Source organism: Populus nigra, chromosome 3 (genome assembly GCF_951802175.1).
Source record: "Populus nigra chromosome 3, ddPopNigr1.1, whole genome shotgun sequence".
Lineage (NCBI taxonomy): Eukaryota > Viridiplantae > Streptophyta > Magnoliopsida > Malpighiales > Salicaceae > Populus > Populus nigra.
The window spans coordinates 21,648,064-21,670,185 of NC_084854.1; the positions used below are offsets into that span (position 1 = coordinate 21,648,064).

The 22,122-nt window shown below is 33.4% G+C and overlaps 3 protein-coding genes across 7 annotated transcripts in view; 2 read left to right on the forward strand and 1 right to left on the reverse strand.

Moving 5' to 3' along the window:
* The window catches only part of LOC133689290 (calcium-transporting ATPase 10, plasma membrane-type-like), a 29,050-nt gene extending 21,018 nt beyond the window's left edge, over window positions 1–8,032 (forward strand). For 4 of the 5 annotated variants that reach the window (XM_062109099.1, XM_062109100.1, XM_062109098.1 and 1 more), the window contains 23 exons: window positions 240–323; window positions 400–482; window positions 562–670; window positions 746–801; window positions 1,112–1,154; window positions 1,232–1,315; window positions 1,409–1,546; window positions 1,657–1,722; window positions 1,813–1,911; window positions 2,325–2,435; window positions 2,655–2,825; window positions 3,081–3,140; window positions 4,317–4,481; window positions 4,592–4,708; window positions 5,173–5,271; window positions 5,443–5,580; window positions 5,669–5,769; window positions 6,486–6,531; window positions 6,676–6,810; window positions 6,961–7,068; window positions 7,156–7,247; window positions 7,535–7,632; window positions 7,719–8,032. In XM_062109099.1, the coding sequence (XP_061965083.1) occupies window positions 240–323; window positions 400–482; window positions 562–670; window positions 746–801; window positions 1,112–1,154; window positions 1,232–1,315; window positions 1,409–1,546; window positions 1,657–1,722; window positions 1,813–1,911; window positions 2,325–2,435; window positions 2,655–2,825; window positions 3,081–3,140; window positions 4,317–4,481; window positions 4,592–4,708; window positions 5,173–5,271; window positions 5,443–5,580; window positions 5,669–5,769; window positions 6,486–6,531; window positions 6,676–6,810; window positions 6,961–7,068; window positions 7,156–7,247; window positions 7,535–7,632; window positions 7,719–7,729 (2,214 nt within the window). In that variant the 3' untranslated portion in view covers window positions 7,730–8,032. The remainder of the gene's footprint in view (window positions 1–239; window positions 324–399; window positions 483–561; window positions 671–745; window positions 802–1,111; window positions 1,155–1,231; window positions 1,316–1,408; window positions 1,547–1,656; window positions 1,723–1,812; window positions 1,912–2,324; window positions 2,436–2,654; window positions 2,826–3,080; window positions 3,141–4,316; window positions 4,482–4,591; window positions 4,709–5,172; window positions 5,272–5,442; window positions 5,581–5,668; window positions 5,770–6,485; window positions 6,532–6,675; window positions 6,811–6,960; window positions 7,069–7,155; window positions 7,248–7,534; window positions 7,633–7,718) is intronic. The other variant, XM_062109101.1, reaches the window with a different exon arrangement.
* Window positions 8,033–8,383: 351 nt separating this feature from the next.
* Window positions 8,384–11,793, reverse strand: LOC133689291 (choline monooxygenase, chloroplastic). Its single transcript, XM_062109102.1, has 10 exons — window positions 11,375–11,793; window positions 11,228–11,273; window positions 10,617–10,752; window positions 10,340–10,414; window positions 10,030–10,239; window positions 9,712–9,807; window positions 9,419–9,540; window positions 9,246–9,339; window positions 8,792–8,842; window positions 8,384–8,713 (listed from the first exon to the last, which is right to left on the reverse strand). The coding sequence occupies exons 1-10, from the start codon at window positions 11,679–11,681 to the stop codon at window positions 8,576–8,578; spliced, it is 1,275 nt and encodes a 424-aa protein (XP_061965086.1). The 5' UTR covers window positions 11,682–11,793; the 3' UTR covers window positions 8,384–8,575.
* A 5,461-nt stretch (window positions 11,794–17,254) lies between these two features.
* LOC133688102 (plant intracellular Ras-group-related LRR protein 6-like) lies at window positions 17,255–21,729 on the forward strand. Its single transcript, XM_062107492.1, has 3 exons — window positions 17,255–17,702; window positions 18,248–18,417; window positions 20,762–21,729. Exons 1-3 carry the CDS (start codon window positions 17,505–17,507, stop codon window positions 21,495–21,497), a joined length of 1,104 nt encoding a protein of 367 aa, XP_061963476.1. The 5' UTR covers window positions 17,255–17,504; the 3' UTR covers window positions 21,498–21,729.
* Window positions 21,730–22,122: the final 393 nt, after the last annotated feature.

A 22,122-nucleotide genomic window follows, 5' to 3' on the forward strand; every position in this document is an offset into this window, starting at 1 on the left:
GGTTTCTTATTTAAAACCAATTTTGTAATGTTCCTGAAGCTATTGAAGACTTTCACTTTGAAGCAGGAATGCAACTTTTCTTGCTTGTTGTAGAGATTGTGAAAATCTTGTTCTCAGCTAACAAATATAGTTAAGGATGCAAAGGCTGTACTTTCATGGGAGGGGTTGATGGTTTATTGGCTTCTATTTACCTTGCTAGCTTACGTTTCTTTTCCTTTTCTTTTTCTGGTTGTTGGCAGGTAACCGGTGTTGGAATTAATACTGAATGGGGGTTGCTCATGGCTAGTATTTCAGAAGACACTGGTGAAGAAACACCTTTGCAGGTCTTTTTTTCAATATTGGTTTGTGTTAACGTTTTATATCTTATACATTATATTTATTATTAGTGATTGCTTACAGGTGCGCTTGAATGGGGTTGCAACTTTCATTGGTATTGTGGGGCTTACAGTAGCTTTGCTTGTCTTGATAGTCCTTTTGGTCAGGTAACTGTGATATCTGTTTCTGTGTCCTCTTCACATCTCTTTATATCTGTATGTTGAATTTGTGAATTTGATCCAACAGATATTTCACTGGCCATACAAAAAATTTTGATGGAAGTCCTCAGTTTAAAGCGGGTAAAACAAAAGCTAGCACAGCAGTAGATGGAGCCATTAAAATTCTCACTGTTGCGGTATGCAATTCTTTCTTCAAACATTCCCTCTAGTTTCTATATGCCTCTGATTAACTAACTTTATCACCATTGTAGGTTACCATTGTTGTAGTTGCAGTGCCTGAAGGGCTTCCCTTAGCAGTTACTTTAACGTGAGTTTCCCTACTCAGAAAAGTACTCCAATATCTCGGGCAGTATTGTTTATCCAAACATCAGCCATTATTTTTTTCATCAACGATCATCAAAAGCTCATATTACTAACCTCTTTCATTAACACATGCATTTTGTGCTTTTCAAAAAAGAAGAAAGAAAGAAAAACACTCGCACTATATTACTACCTTTTGTAGCAGATTAATACCCAACTTTACCATTATATGGCAGATGGTGTGACTTCTTTCATATGCTGGTTTATGATTGAATCTTTTATACTTACAATAGACATTTCTGTTTTTTCTATGACAGTCTTGCCTACTCGATGAGAAAAATGATGAGGGATAAGGCTTTGGTATGTGATGTTCTATTTTATTGTTGGTGCTTTTTCTAACCTTGACACACTGTGGCTTAATAGAAGTTGAATTGCAGGTGCGCCGACTTTCTGCCTGTGAAACTATGGGCTCTGCCACAACTATTTGCAGTGATAAGACTGGAACTTTAACCTTGAATCAGGTAAATCACGAGGAAATGAGTGTTGATCCTCCAGACAGTAAATCATTGTCTTTCTTCTCGCATTATTTTCAAAAACATTTCTTTTATTCACAGATGACCATTGTAGAAGCTTATTCTGGAGGACAAAAAATTGATCCTCCAGACAGTAAATCACAGTTGCCTCCTACTTTGTCTTCTTTACTCGTGGAAGGCATTGCACAGAACACAACCGGCAGTGTTTTTGTTCCTGAGGTAAGTTCAAGGGATTACTCTCTCTTTTTTCTTAAATATGAAGACTGTAATTGAGCAGCTGATCAAGAATCTTCTGCATTGTATGATGTGCTGTAACTGCTTTTTGGCAGGGAGGTGGAGATCCAGAGATTTCTGGATCACCAACAGAAAAGGCCATTCTTGGATGGGCAGTCAAGGTCTGGTTTGCTCACTTTTCTTAACTTCATCTCGTTTGCTATAAGGTGTAATAGCTTTTATATCGGATCATGGGTTTACCTTGTTTACAGCTGGGGATGAATTTCGAAGCTGTTCGATCTGAATCCAGTATCATTCATGTATTCCCATTCAACTCTGAGAAGAAAAAAGGCGGCGTGGCACTACAACTGGTAATATAATTATAATGTTAATTTGCTATAGAAACTTTAGTAAAAAGAAAATTTACAAAGTTAATTGCGAGATTGTATTTTGGGAAAAATTGATTGCTTGCCAAGTAGAAACTATCCTCCATTTCTAAGAATGTTAAGCCCAAGAGTTCACTGTTAGTGTTTTTTTGTAACAACTCATGTATATGTTAATAGCAATTGAAAAGTTGCCTTAATGATTCATCCATCGCACCATTCTGCTAAAACCGTGATGTGCAGAACGTTCTTGTGGTATGAAGTAACTCGACTCATTTGAACATCACTGAGTAGCAATATATAGTCCATATGTAATTCGGAAATAAATTGAAAACTGTGAACTTCTAAAAATGTTGTATTTTACTTTTAGATGTGTGTTTACAATTTTTTTCATTTTACAGCCTGACTCTCAAGTGCATATACATTGGAAGGGGGCTGCCGAAATAGTATTAGCCTCATGTACGAAATATATCAACGCAAGTGGTAAAATCGAGCCATTGGATCAAGACAAGGTTGGTTTAAGTGATTGCTTTCTCTGATAAGTTTTGTCCTTGTGATTTTTTTCTGTTCTCTCTCACATCAGACTTATCAGACTTCTCTCTATTTAGACATTTTTAAATCTAAAAAGCAGTGATGTTTGCTTAGATCATGTTAAGAGGCAACTATTATTGTTAATGGTATCTTGACATTGTAGTAGGATTTGTTTTAGTGAAACTGGTCGTTGATTGCAGGTGTCGTTTTTTAAGAAATCTATTGAAGATATGGCTGCCAGTAGTTTGCGTTGTGTTGCCATTGCATATAGAACATATGACATGGACAAAGTTCCAGCCGATGAACAACAGAAAACTCAATGGGAATTACCTCAAGATGATCTTGTTTTGCTTGCTATTGTTGGCATAAAGGTATGTGCTGCCATATGGTCAAGATGATCTTTTATTCCCACTTGTTTATGATGACATCCTCATTTTATCTCACCGACAATGCTATTTAACTAATGACATTATGAGATGTAACTAATTAACTTATTCATTTTGTTGATTTATGTAAACAAATTTTGTTTCACTCGGCTGTCATATTTGCATATACAAATGAATTTTATTTCACTCTGACTGTTAAGATTTAAATTTGCATGCTAACTTGCATATAAAATTATGCAGGACCCATGTCGTCCAGGTGTGAGAGATGCTGTTCAACTGTGCAAAAATGCTGGTGTGAAGGTATTTCTGCTTGTCTAATGTTGTAAGCTGAAAACCTGTGTGATCGACAATTTTTATCGATTATTTCTCGTATGACACTGCAATTTCTCTTGTTGCTCTCTTTTCATATTTTTAAAACTCTGTTGGATTGATTCTTCAGCATGCTGAATGCTGGTTTATAATAACTTTGAACTCGTGTCCATTGTTCTTTGAATGATTGTTTTGAAAAAGCAAATTTCAGATATAAATGATTCAGTTTGCCCTTTGAATTTCTGACCACATATTTTAGGTCAAAATTTATTTATTTATTTTTAAATTTGTGTGCCTGTTTCGAATTACTAAACTCATGGTTTTGATATCTTGCTCCATATGGATTGCAATGTTTCTATGTCCTGGTTCCCCCTCTTCTCGAGAGTCAAGTCATTGTGATATTTGATGCTCAAATAGTTTGTCTCTCTTTTGGATTTGCAATATGTTCCATAAATATAAAGATGGATTGATTGAGTTGAAAATAAGTGTTATCTAGGTTTCTGTTTTGAATGTTAATGCAATTCATTATTTTATGCTGGTGATTTGGAATATTGTTGGTCAAATGCAAATCAATATTTGAGAGTTTTCTCAAATTCAGGGTAATGCACTGAAACAGGTTTTGGTTCCTAAGATGGATTGTGCTTTTATTTCTCCCAGTCTTAATATATATAGATGTAGTCAAGGACAATTAATTTTGTTCATAAATTTTATTTAGAATTTTTCTGGGAGGTGATTATGAAAGCATGGGAAATTCTTTTTCTGGCGAGTTCTCTCCCTTTCTCAATCAGATTCTTTATAAATGTACTTTTCAAGCGCGAGAGACAGGTCCTGATTAACAAAACAAGAACTCAAGATTCTTGGTTGTCAAGAAGTTTGAGTGAAATGTGGATTACTCTTTATTTCCCTAGTTCATGTTACCGGGGTCAAGAAGAACTTTTCCCTATCAATGTATTACTTGGAGACATTTTTAACTATCAAGATTCTGGAATTGCATGCAAAATAGAACTTTATATGGTTATGCCTGTGAGAGTTGCAATTAGACAGTCTAGTGTTCCATTTTTCTTTACTCAAGTTGATGCGTGTTGAATCTCGGACCCATTTTCCTTAACATATGCTTATTTGATTGTGCCAGCTATTGAAATAATAAGAAGGAACTTTTGTACATAGGTACGCATGGTAACTGGTGACAATCCTCAAACTGCTAAAGCAATTGCCTTGGAATGTGGGATACTGAATTCAGCAGAAGATGCTGTGGAGCCTAATGTTATTGAAGGAAGAGTGTTTCGTAACTATTCAGATACAGAAAGAGTGGAAATCGCAGAGAAGATCTCGGTATGAATTGCATCTGTTTTTTTATTAGTTCTTTGTGTTTATATTTTCCAATTGTCTAATATCTCGAGAATCAAATTTCATACAAACATCCTCCATTCAATATTTTTTAGGTGATGGGGAGGTCTTCTCCAAATGACAAGCTTTTATTTGTGCAAGCTTTGAAAAAGAGGGGACATGTTGTTGCTGTAACTGGAGATGGAACAAATGATGCTCCTGCATTACATGAGGTAAACTGTTTTATTCTTTTACGCTCGTTTTTTTTAATGTTGTGATGATTGTTACATGCATCCAAAGAAGTACGTCACACTGTTCATTTGGAGGAAGTTTGGTGGACATTCAGAATTCTCTGTCAATCAAGTGTTTGATAAAATGCTTCTGGATGTTAGGATCATTTATTTGATTCATCTCTCCTAACTGGTTCCATTAGCTTAAAATGCAGCCACCTTTCATGATCTGGTGGGACAATTTCAATTGTTTTTTTTCCTTCGAAAACAGTGGTTTTGGTTAATAATTACAATTGCTTGGTTTTTTAACAAAACAAATTTGAATTGGTTTGGTTTAAAATCTGTGTTACTGAATAGTGCAGAACCCTAGTCTTGTTATGTTTTCTGTATCAATGGTTATGATCATTAATCTTTTTCTCACAAGTTACTGGCTTGCTATCATAATATTGTTCATTTTTTGTGTTCAGGCAGACATTGGCCTTTCAATGGGTATTCAAGGGACAGAAGTTGCTAAAGAAAGCTCAGATATCATAATTTTGGATGACAACTTTGCTTCAGTCGTGAAGGTTGGCACTTTTTTCTGCTAATTTTAGTTTCAATTAGAATTCTTTCTTTTTTATGCTATTGCAGGGCACAGGTTCTTCCAAATTATCTTCCTGTCACAGGAGCTCAGATATTAATGTTTCATTCTTTTTGTAAGTGCATTTTCAATCATTTTTAATGTCTCCTTAATGCAGGTTGTCCGTTGGGGTAGATCTGTATATGCAAATATCCAGAAATTTATTCAGTTTCAGCTTACGGTTAATGTTGCAGCTCTTATTATAAATGTCGTGGCTGCAATTTCTTCTGGTGATGTCCCATTAAATGCAGTGCAGGTATTTTCAGTCTCCTAGTTACACAACTAAAAAAGATAATTGTTTCAGGTAGTCTGTATTCATGTTTTGGTTCTATCTTTTAATACAGCTCCTGTGGGTTAACCTTATCATGGATACTCTTGGAGCACTGGCACTGGCTACTGAGCCTCCAACAGATCACCTGATGCATAGACCTCCAGTTGGTCGTAGGTACGAAATGTTGAAATGGTTTGCACCTTGTCAGTGTATAAAATTTAAATTATCTTAGAACTAAATCAAGCTGTTCTAAGCTAGAACAGTGTCTGCTTTCTGTTATAATTTGATGAAAGGAAATTTGTATTTGGAAAATTTAGAAGTGGATATTGGATGGATACAACTAGCATCTCATCTGGACTTTTAAGAGAAGTGAATGGCTTTGTTTTTAGTTTGATTCTTGAACCTGACTTGTGGCTCCCCTCCACCACAAATTGAAACCCAGCATCTCATCTGGACTCTTAAGAGATTTGGATGGCTTTGTTTTTAGTTTGATTCTTGAGCCTGACTTATGGCTTCCCCCCCTACCACAAGTTGAAACCTGCCCACCTCAGCCTAAAATCCAGCTATTAGCCTGCTCCACGTTGCTTTATGTTACTAGATAACTTGTTTCAATATTAGTGTAGATGTTTCTTCTGTAACAATTGTGGTGCCCTTCGTAGCAGCATGAGAAGTTTTAACCCTTGTTTTACAAGGATATTTCCCAGGCAAAATGCCTCTGTTCTGGTCTTTTTATGGTCCTTTTGGCTCTCTGTTGTCAAACTAATTCAGATGTGTGTTTGCATTTTCTATGATTTACCTTATAGTATATATTCTTTTTCAGGTAACCACTATTTACAAATATCATGTTTGCATTTTCTATGATTTACTTTATGGTGTATATTCTTTTTCAGGGAACCACTAATTACAAATATCATGTGGAGGAACCTGCTGATACAGGTAAACATTAGTGTTTGGTTTTATTCTATATATCTTGTCAGTGCTAACATTTTAAATTGCTAGAAATTATCTGGTGCTTAGTGTTTTTTGATTCACATAAAGTACAATAATGATAATTGTCAATTGTGGTTCCTAAAAATTTAGGCAGCATATCAAGTGAGCGTGTTGCTTGTCCTTAATTTTCGAGGGAAGAGCTTACTGGGGTTGGAACATGAAACCCCTCAGCGTGCAAACAAGGTGAAGAATACCTTGATATTCAATGCATTTGTGCTCTGTCAGGTTAGTCTTTAACTCCGCTTAAACAAAATGAAGCAACAAACAATCACAATGATTCCAGTTAAATTCCATTTTAGCATTGTTGATATGATCTGGTTGTTAAGAGTTCATAACTACGAAGCATGATAAGGTGAGTAATTTTCTGAACTGCAGATCTTCAATGAATTCAATGCCCGGAAGCCAGATGAATTAAATATTTTCAAAGGGATTACAAAAAACCACCTTTTCATTGTTATAGTTGGAATAACACTTGTACTTCAGGTAAGACCTTTTTAACTTATTCAATGCCCTAGGTTTTGGGTCTTCTGTGTGCTATCCATGAACATGCTTTTCCTTTGCTTTTTATAGGTTATCATTATTGAGTTTGTTGGGAAGTTCACTTCTACAGTCAAGCTCAATTGGAAACAGTGGCTGATTTCAGCAGTTATTGCTATTATCAGGTAAACTGCAGCCCTTCAAGGATTTCTCTGAGTTCTATTATAGTAACTAATTATGTTATGATTTTCGTCAAATGCTATTTACGAGCATGGCTGTAGATAGCAAGCTCGAGATATCCTGTTCCAGAAACTGTAATTAACAAGGCCCGTATCATGTCTAGATTTAGGCTGTAGCAAAGCTCACATCAACTATCTGATGCGCATGGAAACATACATACATGTTATCATACCAATTGGCTCATATTTGCATATCTAAACTGTAGTTTTCTCTTTTTATTATTTCCAACCAGTTGGCCGCTTGCTGCAATTGGTAAACTGATACCTGTTCCACAAACTCCCTTGCACAAGTTCTTTACGAAGATGTTTCATCGAAGTGGTAACTCTCCAAGTAAGAATCCTTTATTTTTCCTGTTCATCTTCTCTTCATAACGTGTGGCATATCAAGTCTGATATTTTTCAATCATTGTCTTTCAGGTGATCAGTAGAAGTCTCAAAAGGCTCACAGTACTAACATCAACCTGGCTAATATAAATTTACTAGTCTATCAGCACAGTTTCTTCATATTTGCTTCATAGGAAGATACAGATGTGCACGGATGGTGACATACTTGTGAAGAATTTTTTATTTTTTTCACCAGTAACTTTATGCTCCGGTTTCTAACGAGGATTGTCTGGGAGAAAAATAACTTGAGTTTAATTTGGCACATACGTTTTTCTCGATTGTGTTTATAGTTATGGAATCAAATGCATTAAACATATTTTGAATTAATGCATGGAATGTTTTGTCAATCTGAGGGCTTTCATTTTTGTCAAATCACCAAAGTTTAATGAGGAAATTATGGTTGTTGACTCCACTCGGTGTCTTGATGCTGGAAGTTAATCAACAGATTGGGAAATCCCTAATCTGAAGTGGAAGTTCGCTTATAATTTCCAAATAGTCTCTGCACCGTTTCAGTTCTAATTGCAATTTTTAATAGATCATAGATGGCGAATTCGTGTGGCTGCGGCTCTTTTTTCCATACGCCGGCTTGTCTTGCACCACTGATATGAGATAAAACGCTGCTCATGTTTTGGACAGTGCAGATGCCTCGGTAATAGGGGGTTCGATGTTGGAAGCTGAATGAATACATACTGAGAAACGAAATGGAAGACAGGCCTGCCTGCCGTTATGAGCACACTGACATTGTGCCATTGCCTTGTTCCCAATGAGGTACACACCCTTTTCGTTCACGCTTTAAATCGCAGTTTTAAAAGGCACACCAAACAACAGAAAATGCAAGAGACAAGAAATCATTTGGGTCGTGATAGCAAGCACTAGATAATAACAAGGAATCATTCTTTGAGTATATAGTGAAGCAATTGGTGGAAATGGTGCATGGCATGCTCAACCGTGGGAGCGTATCTGCCGCTACAGTATGCTGGTGTTTCAAGGCCTCTCTGAACACCTTCACACAACACGATATCTTCTATCTGCATATTTATATTAATCTTAGAATAAACTCTAAACTGGCCATAATCTTTTACGGTAATGGAGCGTGGATGACATACCTGCACTCTCTCACTATCAACTAGACTTCTTTCTATGAAATCTTTGTCGTCCTGACACCAAAATGTTTAAAATCCTCAAATGAACATCTTCACCGGCACATAAAAGTAATTATCGGTTACCAGAATTGCAAAAGGAAGCAGATAAATTATTTACAATCTACACATGCATGATAGGTATAGCATATGGAGCTCATCACCCCTGTAATTTATCAGGTTCACGAGCCCATCTCTAAAACCCCTTCAAGAACCACCAAGTAAAATACTACCGATGGGATTGTAGTTTTGGAACAGTTGAGATGAGCAAAATCATGCCTTCTTTGATTTTTGTTTTTGATATAGAAATAGAAAAGAAAAAACCACCCTTCGTCTTTCTATGTACTGATAAATGACAACACAATATTTATATCATCCTGTATCCTCGCAATACACAAGCAGGCATATGCCTAGAAAGTACCTTGAGATGGGCTTCAATAAAGTAGTCAAATATCACCTGGCATTTCCTGGGTCCTAGCGGGAGCACCAGATTAGTGTCCATCCATGGTCCATACCTATGAGATCCATAAAACACTCGAGTTACCAGAGAACTGAAATAACAAGGGAATTAACACACAGTCGCCAAGAGGGTACCTGTTAATCATAAAATTAGGGTAAATGAAAGCATACAAGGCTTTTGACCCAAGTCGATCAATATCATCTTCACTTTCTGTCGAGCCACCATCACAACTTTGGATGCTAACCTTTTCATATGTCTATCTCAAAGAGCAACCATTTATGTAAGACAACAATCATAGTACGAATGATATATATATCAGGAAAAAAAAAAGACATTTGAAGCAATCTTTTAGACTGGTAAGAGAAATATGATACAGAACACAAAATGCATAGAACGATATGCGGAGAAGAAGATGAGAGAAGCATACCTTGGTGGAGTAAGAATTAAGCTTAAGACCAGATGCAAGGCCTTTATGAGCATATGGTACATGGTAACCACCATCTAAGTAATTATCACAGAACACCTAAAAAGAAGAAAAAAAAAAAGATCATCAGCAGTCTATGAAATCAAGATAGCAATAGTGATGGCCACTGATTTCTACAAGGTTTGGTTCTAATCGAGAAGACATCAAATCCATTCCGACAACAATGAATAAATGTAACACCACATGATTAACTAGGAGGCAGAATAAAATGAAAGGACCTTGAGATAATTCAAGACAAAATAGCAAGTTAAGGACAATTACCTTCCAGTTACATTCAATATCGTATACACGCCTGCAAAGATAGCTTAGAGAAGAATCAACTCCATTTGCACCAAGAAATTCTGAACAGCTACCAAGCCATTCACTCCCCACTGTATTGCCAGCTTCTTGCTGAGGTAAAATCTCCTTGTCCAAATTGAGAAGAACAAATGGCCCCCAAGTTGCTACATTTAGTGGTTTAAGCCCAAACTCCTATGTTCCATGATCAGATAAATCAACAAAATTATCGATAAAACCAGAAAATGTCTTACATGAATTGAAAATAGGATTGCGACCATATGTTTCAGCATACATTTACATCAAAATTTTGGATCCCGGTTATCCTGGTTGCTTTAAGAAGTGCTCCATCCAACCCATATGTCCACCCCTGTAAGAAAAATTAGATGTATTTATATGTTGAAGTTGAAATAGTTTCCACTGGCTATGAATTTAACACACACTTGATAAACAAAATGGTCAATCAAAACGAACTATTCCAAGATGCATTGAAAGTTAGAATTTTGCAGGTGAGCTAGTACACTTGTATTTGTTTTGTGGTCAAAACCAAAGAAATTCAAAAGTGAACTCACATGATAAGGGCATACAAAACAAGACTTTTGCCCATTTCCAGATGCAACAAGAGAGGCATGATGGCGACACACATTGTGAAAAGCATGAATCTTGCCATCATCATCTCGACACACCAGAAACTCTACATTCCCCAATCTGCCATATATAATTGACCCTCCATTTCATTCTCAGAAACAATGAATAAAGGGGTGGACGAAAGAAATATTGATTGGAAATTGAAATGCACATCAAAACAAAATCCGCATTCAATGATTTCCATTGATTTTTATAAGAATCAAATGAATTGGTTACACATGCAAGAATCCATTAGTGCCAAGTTTTATTAACCGGTAAGTTAATCACCGGTGGAAGAAGACAACTGATATCAAATCCTGCTAGCATCCAGGATGCGGGGGACTTAGAAAAGAGGAGGGATATCCCATGTTGTGCAGCTCAAGGCCGTATAGACCATCTACTGATATAAAATAGAAAAAAGAATCCATTTTCAAGCATATTTCCCTTGTTGTTTCATGAACTCAACAAGAAATTCAAGAATTCATGAAAAAACAAGCAAGCAAACGAAAGATCCACTTTTCAACACGTGGGCATTTAACACATAAATAAACGATACCTTCCAGTGAAAAAATCATGAGGATTCTTTATCTGTTCAGTATATCCTGAAAATTCAAGAAATTGATGATGACACTTGGCTATAATTCATGAAACCAATTTAATTATACTCGAGAAGAAGAGAAAAACAAGAAAGTAAAGAACTAACCAACAGCCTGCCAGCCTTTATAGAAGACACGATGGAGTTCAAAATCAAAAAAAGAAGGGTCAGTGTACCATGAGCTAGGTGGGGTCAAGGCTTTCTCTATAGGAATATTTGGGTCAAATTCATCGACCAGATTTTGACAGTAGTTATCACTCTGACGGGCAGAGCTGGCAACAAGAAGAGACCCATGTTGTTTTTGTTGTTTTGCAATAATTGTAGTGTGTTTTTGGGTTTGGAAGAGGAGAAGGCGGTGAGCAGTGATCATGGGTTTGAGCAGTACTGCCATTGTAGTTGCAGTGATCATGGTCATCGCCAAGGAGACACTGACTTGACGGGTGTTCCTAAGAAATAAAATGGTTATAAGCAGGACGAATCCAGGAATACTGCAGTGGTTACATTCAGGGGCAAAAGGCAGAGACGCAGTCACATCTTTTACTGAGACCAAAATAATAATAATAATTTTGTATTTAAGGATCAAACTAAAAGTTTCTTTTAGGAAAGAGGACCAAATCGGTCAACCTCTAACAAGGAGAGCTCATTTTCTATCTTCTTTGAAGCACGGCTATTAGACCTGAGTCCATCTAGTGGCCCTGAGCTTTTTTTTGACAGGCTATTCCATTGATCCCAAGAAAACTTAGTTGACTGTATAGGTCAACCCATAATCTAGAGAATTTGGTTAAAATTTAACAAAACCTCATCAATTTTTTTAAACGTGTTATTTCATTTCTTAATAATTTTATTTTTAAATAAATGAGTGCTTTGAAAAGATAAAAAAAAAAGCTATCGACTCACCCAACCCTAAGCCTAGCACGTGATAGGTTTCACTGGCTGGAAGGTTAATTTATTAACTTTCCTTAAGTAAATTTACAAGGTAAGTTGCAAATAACGTTGTCTCTCTTAATCACCTTGAAAAAGGTAAGTCATGGAATACCTTTTTTATAAGACTTCAATTGAACAAACAATACTGGTCAGAACATTCATCATTCCACTGCATATGAAAAAAAACATTTTTCATCTTCGTGATTCTTTTACTTATTGGTCATTGAACAACAAAATTAAAAAAATAACTCGTATCAGAGAATTTGTTTTGAAGATAACATTAACCCACTGCGATTTATTATTAACCATAAAAAATTTCAGAGATTTAAAAGTCTTTCACTAACTTTATTAATGGTGTTGTATGTGGAAAAATAAACAAAAGCTTTGCTCATTTTCTATCCAAACCCTTTTCACCCTTTATTAACACTTGATTTTGAGATCTTTTCATGATTGATAACATGGAAACACGGGTAGAAGAGTTATAGGCCTTCCATCATTTTCATCAACTTCGATCGACCTCTAACAACATGCTCAATAAATAAGCACTCATAATAGATGTTTTGGCTACCCAACAATAGCTTAGACTCTCACTATCCATATGTCACCAACTTTTCAACAATTTGCACCTCTTGTATATAAACACTTCTATTTTCTAGTAAAGACTACACAAAATAAAATGGAAAAAGTAGATACAATACCCCCATCATTCTAAGTAGGTTTTGTCACTACGAGGAACATTCTCATGTATGATCATCAAAACAATATCTTCATAGATCAAAAGGCAAGGCCATAGGCCATAGCCTTTACCAACAACCCTATTCTCCATTGAAATCCTATTCTAGTTGTTCAAAGCCAAAAAAACCACATAGTGATAAGGAATGTTGGACATCATATATGAAACTCTTCATCATGTTCAAATATGTTAAAAACACGTCTCCCTAGTGATTTTGTAGTCACTAAGATAAACTTGAATAACTATGATAACCTATTTGACCTTAGAAAGCATATTTATAATGTTAGAAGTGACCTTGAATGGGTGATTCATGACACTAATATCATGTACAAAACTCTCCCTACCACTTTTAACGGGCCTACTCGAGCTTGGTAACACAATTTAGAACCAAACTTTATATTTAGTTTCATTGACTTGTACCATAAGATAATTGCTCACTTTAGCACTAGTATAGTCGTGAAAAAGAGCTCCACGAAGCTTTTTTCATCGCCTAGTTAAAAAGAGACAGCAATAGGGCCTATCTAAAAAGATTCAATAAGGAGATATTAAAAGTGAAAAACTTGCTAGAACTTGTAGTGATATAAGCTCTTATTATCAAGGTGTATAATTACTCAATATGGAAACAATTTTATTCTCTACTTTATAGAAGTCTTCTTAATGTAAAAAAAAATGATAGAGAATCATATTCACATGGAAAAAGCGAACGTGTCTAAGAAATGACATCTTTTTTTTCATACACAAAAGAAAAAGCCCCAAAGCATGACATATATCCCTTTCATGATGCAAATGTATACAAAGAAAATCCAAGGGGTCTTATACAGAATAGATTGGTGTGCTAAAAATGATGACGACTCCATCAAACACAACTAGAATAGAGGTGTTAATCGTAATAAAAGAAAAGGATGTGTAATATCCATCACCAATACAGGTAGATGCCGGAAAAAAAACCTAACAAAATATTGTTTGTTCCAAAAATAAAATGACAATGAAAAATGTCATGCTCTGAAAAATAAAAATAAAAAGGCTTATAACTAAATGTTATCTTTAATGATTTATGAAAAGAGGACCAATATGATGCTCCCCACAAGTCTCTTCTATAAATTAATATATTTTTAAAAGGAATCTTTGTTGGTGAAGTTCAAGTGGAACTTAAAAAGCTCATGAGAAACATGTATTCATATCAAGGATTCAAAATCCTTGGCACAAAATATTGTGTTTACTCCTAAAAAAAAAAAAAACGTTTCCTTATGAAGATGCCCTAGTTATGTTCATTGTCTTGTTTTAACTATAATATGCACAAGGTACTTATTATTAATGGAAGTGTTGTGAACATTATTTGATTGATTAGAAACTAACCTTCATAATTTATTTTGATTTGTTTTTTATAGGGTTATCATAGTCACATAATCTTAATCTCAAATTTGATATATTAACCTAAATCAGTCCAACATGTCACCATCTTAATATTTTAAAAAAATATCATTCAATATATCATAATATCAATATCTACAAAATATATTGTCCAATATGGATGATCTTTTGAGTTCATGATTAAAAATTTTATTTTATTAGAAAACACGTTAGCAACATTTGAATATTATTTTACGTTAAAAATTAAATTTTCTAAATAAAAAATATGAGTAATAGTAACAATCATTATCATTATTTTTCCAAAAACAAAATATTCTCATGCACAATCTAACATTTCCTCGAAAAAATTATGTTTGGTTCACTTAATTTCCTTTTTCTTTCTTCACATTTGTTATGGTTTTTATAATTTTAATTTTTATTAAAAATATCATTTTCTTAACATTAATTTAAGAAAAAAAATAAGCCACTTTAAAATGGAAATTTACTGGTTCAGCTATATTTCAATGACAAGAAAAACATAAATCTTGATGTTAACGAGTTTAATTTGTCGAGGAGGCTCTATTAAGGTGTTTTTGAACCTTCATCTTATCTGAACCATTTAGGTCATGTTGAAGGGTTGCCACAATTCACGGGTTTGGTAGGGTGTTTTTTTTTCTTTAGTTTTTTATTCAACTTGATTTTATAAAATTGGTTTCGGAAAAAACAATGTTTTTAAATCTTAGAAAGACCATGAAAATGTTCGCAGGTTTAATTTCTGTTTTTTTTTTAATTTTTTTTTCAATTTCATCCTTTGATATTGGACTAACTAGGAATTGAATTTTATAATCGGCTTTATTTTTCTTTCTATAAGATATCATGGTCTATTTCAATATCATATTTTTTATATAGAATTATTACAATTTCAAATAAAAAAACTATTTATTTTAGAGTTGATGTTTAATTTTATAAGTATATAATTTTTTTAATATAATTAAATAGTTTGTTGATGACCCATCATCGTGTTCGCTCAATAAACTAAAAAAAAAAATTATCTATTCTTCACTGCACACAATCATATTTACATCGTGATTAATTTCTTATGTAACAATTACACAAATTCTTAATTAAAAAAATACATGATATATTAATCAGCATCTACGCGAAGACAACTGTAAATGTATATTATACCATGATACTTTATTATATATTAAATGTGATATTTTGGAGATTGTTAAATACATTCTACGATGACATTTTAGGAAATTAATTAATTAATTCCATGGTGTACGTTGCATCTACCTACAAATTAAACCTTGAACAGCATAAATGCCATTCAATTTACAAACATTGAATCCGTGATCAACATATCAAATATTATTGATTTTAGAACGTTAATAAATTGTTTAGGTGGTGTGGTTTAAATCTTCAGTTAGGAATTCTGTAAGAAAAATATATATATATATATTGTGTGATCTTTCAAAAATCTCGTTGTATGAATATAGAAAAAAAATATATCAATATGGATTATTTTATTCGTTCTATCCAACTAATATAGATTTTCTATCTCGAAGGTGAATTTTTATTTCTTTTTTTATATTAATTCTTATGGTATTAAATAATTAATCATAAAATATGATCAATAGGTATGATGGTCGACTAAATCCACCGAACCATTGGACATTTATGTTTTTAATTAGTTGCCAACACGATGGCACATTGGTTACCATCTCTATATTAATTAATCATCGGTTTCTCTTTTTTTAAAAAAAAAAATTGTTCTTATGACCGGTTACTTGGTTTGGCTTCATAATTATTTTTTTCTCGGGATAACTTCAAATAAGATCCCCAATTGTGATTTGACTTTTCATTTACACCCCCAAAAATACAGAACTAAGCCTAAAAATATCCCACATTTATCGAAATTGCTCCATCACAAGTTTCATTTCAACTAAACTCTTTACAAGAATTTTTCTTTCGCGTTCCTCGTTAACGTTGATAAATGTGCCATACATTGAGGATGAAATTGCTTAAATAGTTTAGAGGATGTAATTGAACGTTTCATCATAATTGGGGGACTTGATTTTGCTCAATCTGTTAGGGATTTAGACCTCGTTTGTTTCAAGAAAAGTGGTTTTCTAAAGATCATTTTCTAAACTTTCTCGTATTTGTTTACCATTAAAAAAGTTGTTCAACGAAAAATATTTTACAGTCAAATAAAAATTTGATCTGGTTTCCAGGAAAATATTTTTTTTGCTGAAAATACTTTTTAAAAGGTGTAAAAATTTAAAAATATCTGGTTATTTGTTAGTTATATCAAATTTGATCCTCAATTTTTTTTTTATTATTTTTTTTCAATTTAATCGCTTAAAATTTGATTTAATTTGTTTTTTATATCAACTTTGATTCTCATTCTTTTTATTAGTATTTGATTTTCTCTTATCTTTTTCTTAATTAAAGATTTTTATCTATCAAATTTGGTTCATCATCTTTTAGCTTTTTAATTTTTCAGATTTGATCAATATTATTTTGATTGTTATTTATTTTATTTAAAATCATTTATAATTTTTTTTTATTAATTTCATCATTCTTCAACTTTTTTTATATGTTGGACTTGGTTCTTATTCTTTTGATATACTTTAAAAGAAATTAAAATATTAATTAATTATTTTTTAACTTATTTTTTGAATTTATTTTTTATGATATTATCTAAAAAATTAATTAATTTTTTAAAAATCTACTTTTTATGAAAAACACAAATAAACGGTGCCTTAGTGTAAAAAAACAAAAATGAAGACAAAAAAGGGAACGAGATTAGCGGGTAGCCTGTGGCCATCAACCAAGAGAGAGAGAGAGAGAGAGAGAGAGAGAGAGAGAGAGAGAGAGAGAGAGAGAGAGAGAGCGATAAAAAATGGAAGGAGTTGACTTTTTATCGAACAAGAAACATAGCCACGCAAGCCCTAACAATACGGCCTAGTACTTCCAAAATCGTCATGCCCTTTCGTTATCTTCCTCATCCGTACGTCCTTTGCATTCTAAAGATATATTCATAGCTTTCGGGGACTCAAAATAATGCTCATAAAAATATAACCCACACAAAAGTACCATAGCCCTTGTCTTTCTTTTCTTGTTCTTGTTTCGTTTGCTACAATAGCCTCTGCTCTCTCTCTCAAATACCTATATCTTATAATCACCCTGCTGTATTTGTTGTATGGTTAATTTAGAGTTGTAAAGATGATGTATGAGCAGCGACAACAGCAAATGATGAATAGAGTGGATAGGAGGAAGATTAATGGAGACAGAAGGAAGGCAATCGAGGAAGAAAGGCTTGAAGTTGTTGATCTGAGTGGCATGTCTCTGGAGACTCTACCTCACCCTTCACTCAACTTAGCTACTATTTGCAAACTTTACCTCTCCAACAATGATCTGCAGGTATACACACACGCACACAAAGTTTTGATTGATCTTAACACAACTTTTTTGTTGTCCCTTTGATTTCTTTTTTGTTTTTATGGAAATAAGCCTCAATTGTTGCGAATAGGATTCATTTCTTTTGGAGTTGCTGAAATATCATCTGATACCATTTTGAGTTTGAACCTAGTAATTAAAAATGTTGTTTTTAGGGGAAAAAAAGGAAAGCAATCTTATAACAATTTACTTTTTCTATTTTTTGCTAATCCCAAAAAAAAAAAAAGCTTATTCCTTTTGATCCCCCCCTTCTTTGATTCAGTCTTAAGCTTCCTACAAAATACTAGTCTGCATGTATATGTCCTTCCGGAAATCCCAGTTCTATTTAATTTCTTTGGGTTAATTTCTCTCATATTTTACTCTCTTAGATCTCAAACAATTAGGGTTTGTTTTGAGTATAGTTAACCATTCAAAACCCTCTGCAGAGATATGTTAGCACATGTTTATTCATGGTTAACAATGGAAGCAAACTAACTTATCAAAGAATTTCTGCCTGTATAATTTGGCAGATTATACCGGAATCCTTAACGGCAAGAATGCTAAATTTGGTGGTGTTGGATGTTCACTCAAATCAGCTTAAATCTCTCCCCAACTCAATTGGATGTTTGTCAAAGCTCAAAGTTCTTAATGTTTCAGGCAACCTTATTGAGTCCCTACCTAGAACTATTGAGAATTGCAGGTTTGTTGTCTCCTGATGTTCTTCAGCTCTTAGAAATATATTATATGCATATAGCTCAAAGTTTTTTTTCTTTTTTTTTTCCATCTTACTGTTAGTTTATTCACTACCTCATCATTGCGGCCTAGCTTTAGTAATATGAGCCATATGCGATAATAACAGTTCCATTAATTTGAGGATGTATGCCTTCTTACAATCTTAATATATATCAAATGAACAGGTTATTAATTATTAAAAATAGTTGTTTTTTGGGGAAAAAAATGTTTTGTTTTATTTTGTGTGCCTGAGGTGTATTCTCGAATATGCCTTTGATATCTTCATATTAGGAATACTAGTGAAATTAATTATATATTAGCCGGTTAACTTCACGGATAATAGACAAAATACATAAATTTTTTATTAGAAACTTATTAACATCTCCATCGGGTCTATATGAATAGTATACTTTTGAGAAATAAATCTAGTTTTGACTAATGGATAAATTAATCTAAAAATATATTTCACCGATTTTGAACTATACAAAAATATCTGTTGTTGTAGAATAATCTAGTGGGGATAATACAAACCTTTGACTTGTACCATTATGGACGGTCAAGGTTAACAATTACCAAGAAATCAAGGAAAATCTCATTGCTGTTGAGGAATATTTAAAATTCAGAAAATAGTAATGGAGAGGTAAATAGCAGATTATGATTCGAGGTGAATCTTTTTTACTTCAGTAAAGCTGTTTTCTTTATATATATATATTTTGGCACAATTATCAATCGGTTCACTAAAGCAGAAAAAGTTTTTGGGACGATTTTCATACAATCCGCAAGTGATCCATGTGTTCAGACTCCATTAATTATGATCTTGATCGTGAAGATTTCCCTTTGGAAGTGTCTTGACCATTTTCCCACCACTCATTAATTAATTCATTTTAGACTTTAATTAAAAGATTAAGATGGCTAATTAAGTGTAGATGTCGGCATGCTATACATATATTTGTGTTCATCATAGTTGCCAATGCCGTTTTATTTTGTTTAATATGTTTGAGATGTATCCTTTCCTTTGAAATAATAGAGTAATTAGCTTATTTTGTTTATATAATTTAGTTTCAATGTTTAATATGCCCTCACAGAACTAATTTCTTCTCATATATCTCTATAATTGAAATCACTAGTTTTAGGCACGCGCGTTCGTGCATATGAATTATCAAAACTTTGTTAAACATTACTATAGTGATGACTCTATATTTATGAATAATATTCAAAGTAAAAGATATAACATTCGCTACTTAAAAAATAATATATACATATATATAAATTTAATAGCTAAATATTAATTATAGAAATGATAGAAGCCTTTTTTTTCAAATTATAAAGACTATATATAAAAAAAAAGTTTTCATTTTTTATTATTATTGAATCAACTATAAAAACTGAATGCCATAATCTATAAATTTAGCAAGGAAAGGAAAAAGGGTTTTTCTATAATGGATCGAGGAAAAAAAAAAGTTCTATGATATTTTGATGTACCTTTAATATATATCAAAGGTTCTTATATAGTGGTGTTTTAAAAAAATAAAAGAGTTTATGTTATTATAATTAAAAAGAAAAATTATTGTACGTAGTTTTCCTAAAGAGAAGCACAAGATTGGATATTATATTCGAAATGAAAAGGGAGTATAGAAAATATAGTATAAATAGTAAAATGAAAAGGAAAAAAGTTATAAAGGAAACACCGAAAAGCAAAAAATAAATAAATAGAAAAAAAAAATTAAAAATTAATTTATACAGGAAACATAAGAGTGTATAATTGTTATTTAAATAATTTAAGAGTATTATAGTCCTTAAAAAAAATATAAAGTTATTATTATCAATGAAAAGTTTTTATAAAGTTGGTGTTTTCATATACAGTTATGAATTCTTCACTATATTCTTATAATAGATATTTGCGGACGAACCAACAAAAATATCCTTGAAAAACTCAAATCCCATCTAATTTATTAAAAAATAAATTAAAAAAGAAAATGAGATAAAATTCATTTTATTTTCCATTATTATTAAAAAAAAAGATTATATTAATTTTGAACATTTCACGTGAGGGTATTTTTATCAATTTAAATAAAAATATTTGACAAAACGATAAATTAGAGAATTATGAATTAAGAGCTATTAAAGTTGTAGAACATATAAAATATAGGATAAAATATGAAAATAAATTGAGCTAATTCGAAGTTGTAGAAAATATAAAATATAAGAATTATGAATTGAGAGCAATTAATTACTGAATTTGAATTATAAGTAATAATTACTACAATCATTCCAAGTGATGCTTACATCAAATTATGTACTTTTTGTCTCAGATGTTTAGAAGAATTGAATGCCAACTTTAACAAGCTAAGCAGACTACCAGATACTATTGGGTTTGAGCTTGTTAACCTCAAGAAGCTCTCAGTAAACTCGAACAAGCTTGTGTTTCTTCCAATGTCTACCTCCCACCTCACTTCTTTGAAAATACTAGATGCAAGGCTCAACAATCTAAGGTCCCTCCCAGAAGACCTCGAGAACCTTATCAATCTAGAAGTCCTTAATGTAAGCCAAAACTTCCAATATCTTGAAACCTTACCGTACTCCATTGGCGTCCTCATATCTCTTGTGGAACTGGACGTGAGTTATAACAAGATCACAACTTTGCCTGACTCCATGGGGTGTCTGAGGAAGCTGCAAAAGCTATATGTTGAAGGGAACCCACTCATTTCTCCTCCAATGGAGGTGGTGGAGAGAGGTTTGCATGTTGTCAAGGAGTATTTGAGTGAGAAGATGAATGCAGGCCACAAGAGCCCAACAAAGAAGTCATGGGTTGGTAAGTTGGTCAAGTATGGGACCTTCAATGGCAGAAGAATTGGGTCCAGGAAAGACAGACAGTGGTTCCATGTTTCGCCTGATCATTATCACTCATTTGATGGGGTTGCTTCTCCTGGATACGATAGGAAATCATCTAAGTACACAGGGAATCGTTCCATTGAAGGCCTTGCTTCTCCTAGAAACTTGAGGATGTTCTCACCCCGTCGTCTGTTCTCTTCAAAGAACTTCTTTTAGGGCTGCTAGACCGTTTGTTGCATCATGAAGTTAGACAGCTTTTAGCATACTTCAGTGCATGAAGATTGTCAGATAGGAGAGGGTGACCAAAACTCCCCAAGGCTTGGTATCTCCTACCTAGGTCTCCATGCGTTTGCCTTATTTTTGGTTTGTAATTTGTAAATTGTAAATAAATATCATAATGCATCATTATTAATGGATATTATCTGTTTCAGATTCTTTTAGAATCAAATATTTAGTAAGCATCTCATTCACATTCTTATATTATCCTCCGATGAAATAAAAGTTCAATTCTAAAATGTAAAGGGATTGACTTACCATGAGAAATCATACGACTCTGCTCCCTTCTCCTTACAAAAAGTTTACAGAAAAAAACTAGAGAGCTTATTCTCCTCCATTTTCCCAGAAAACCTGCCTGTCCAAACAATATGTGAAGGTGGCAAGATGGAGGAGACGGCATCATGGGTGACCATGTGGCGGACTCCAAGGGAACAGTATGGTTATGGCCTTATGGGCGAGGGAAGGAAGGGTTGGAAAAGGACGCTTGAAGTGGAGGTGTAATTGGTGACAAAGCATACAGATATACTCTCCAAATCTGCGACGGACTGCAACAGCAGTTAATCCT

Bases quoted from the DNA above. Each gene is read 5' to 3' on its own strand.
- LOC133688102 (XM_062107492.1), top strand. From the start codon at position 17,505: ATGATGTATGAGCAGCGACAACAGCAAATGATGAATAGAGTGGATAGG. The intron at 17,703-18,247 runs GTATACACACAC...ATAATTTGGCAG, and splicing joins TCTCCAACAATGATCTGCAG to ATTATACCGGAATCCTTAAC. The intron at 18,418-20,761 runs GTTTGTTGTCTC...TTTTTGTCTCAG, and splicing joins AGAACTATTGAGAATTGCAG to ATGTTTAGAAGAATTGAATG.
- LOC133689291 (XM_062109102.1), bottom strand. From the start codon at position 11,681: ATGACCATGATCACTGCAACTACAATGGCAGTACTGCTCAAACCCATG. The intron at 9,808-10,029 runs GTAATTGTCCTT...TCTTCTTTTTAG, and splicing joins ATATTGAATGTAACTGGAAG to GTGTTCTGTGATAATTACTT. The intron at 9,340-9,418 runs GTACCCTCTTGG...TGGATCTCATAG, and splicing joins CCTAATTTTATGATTAACAG to GTATGGACCATGGATGGACA.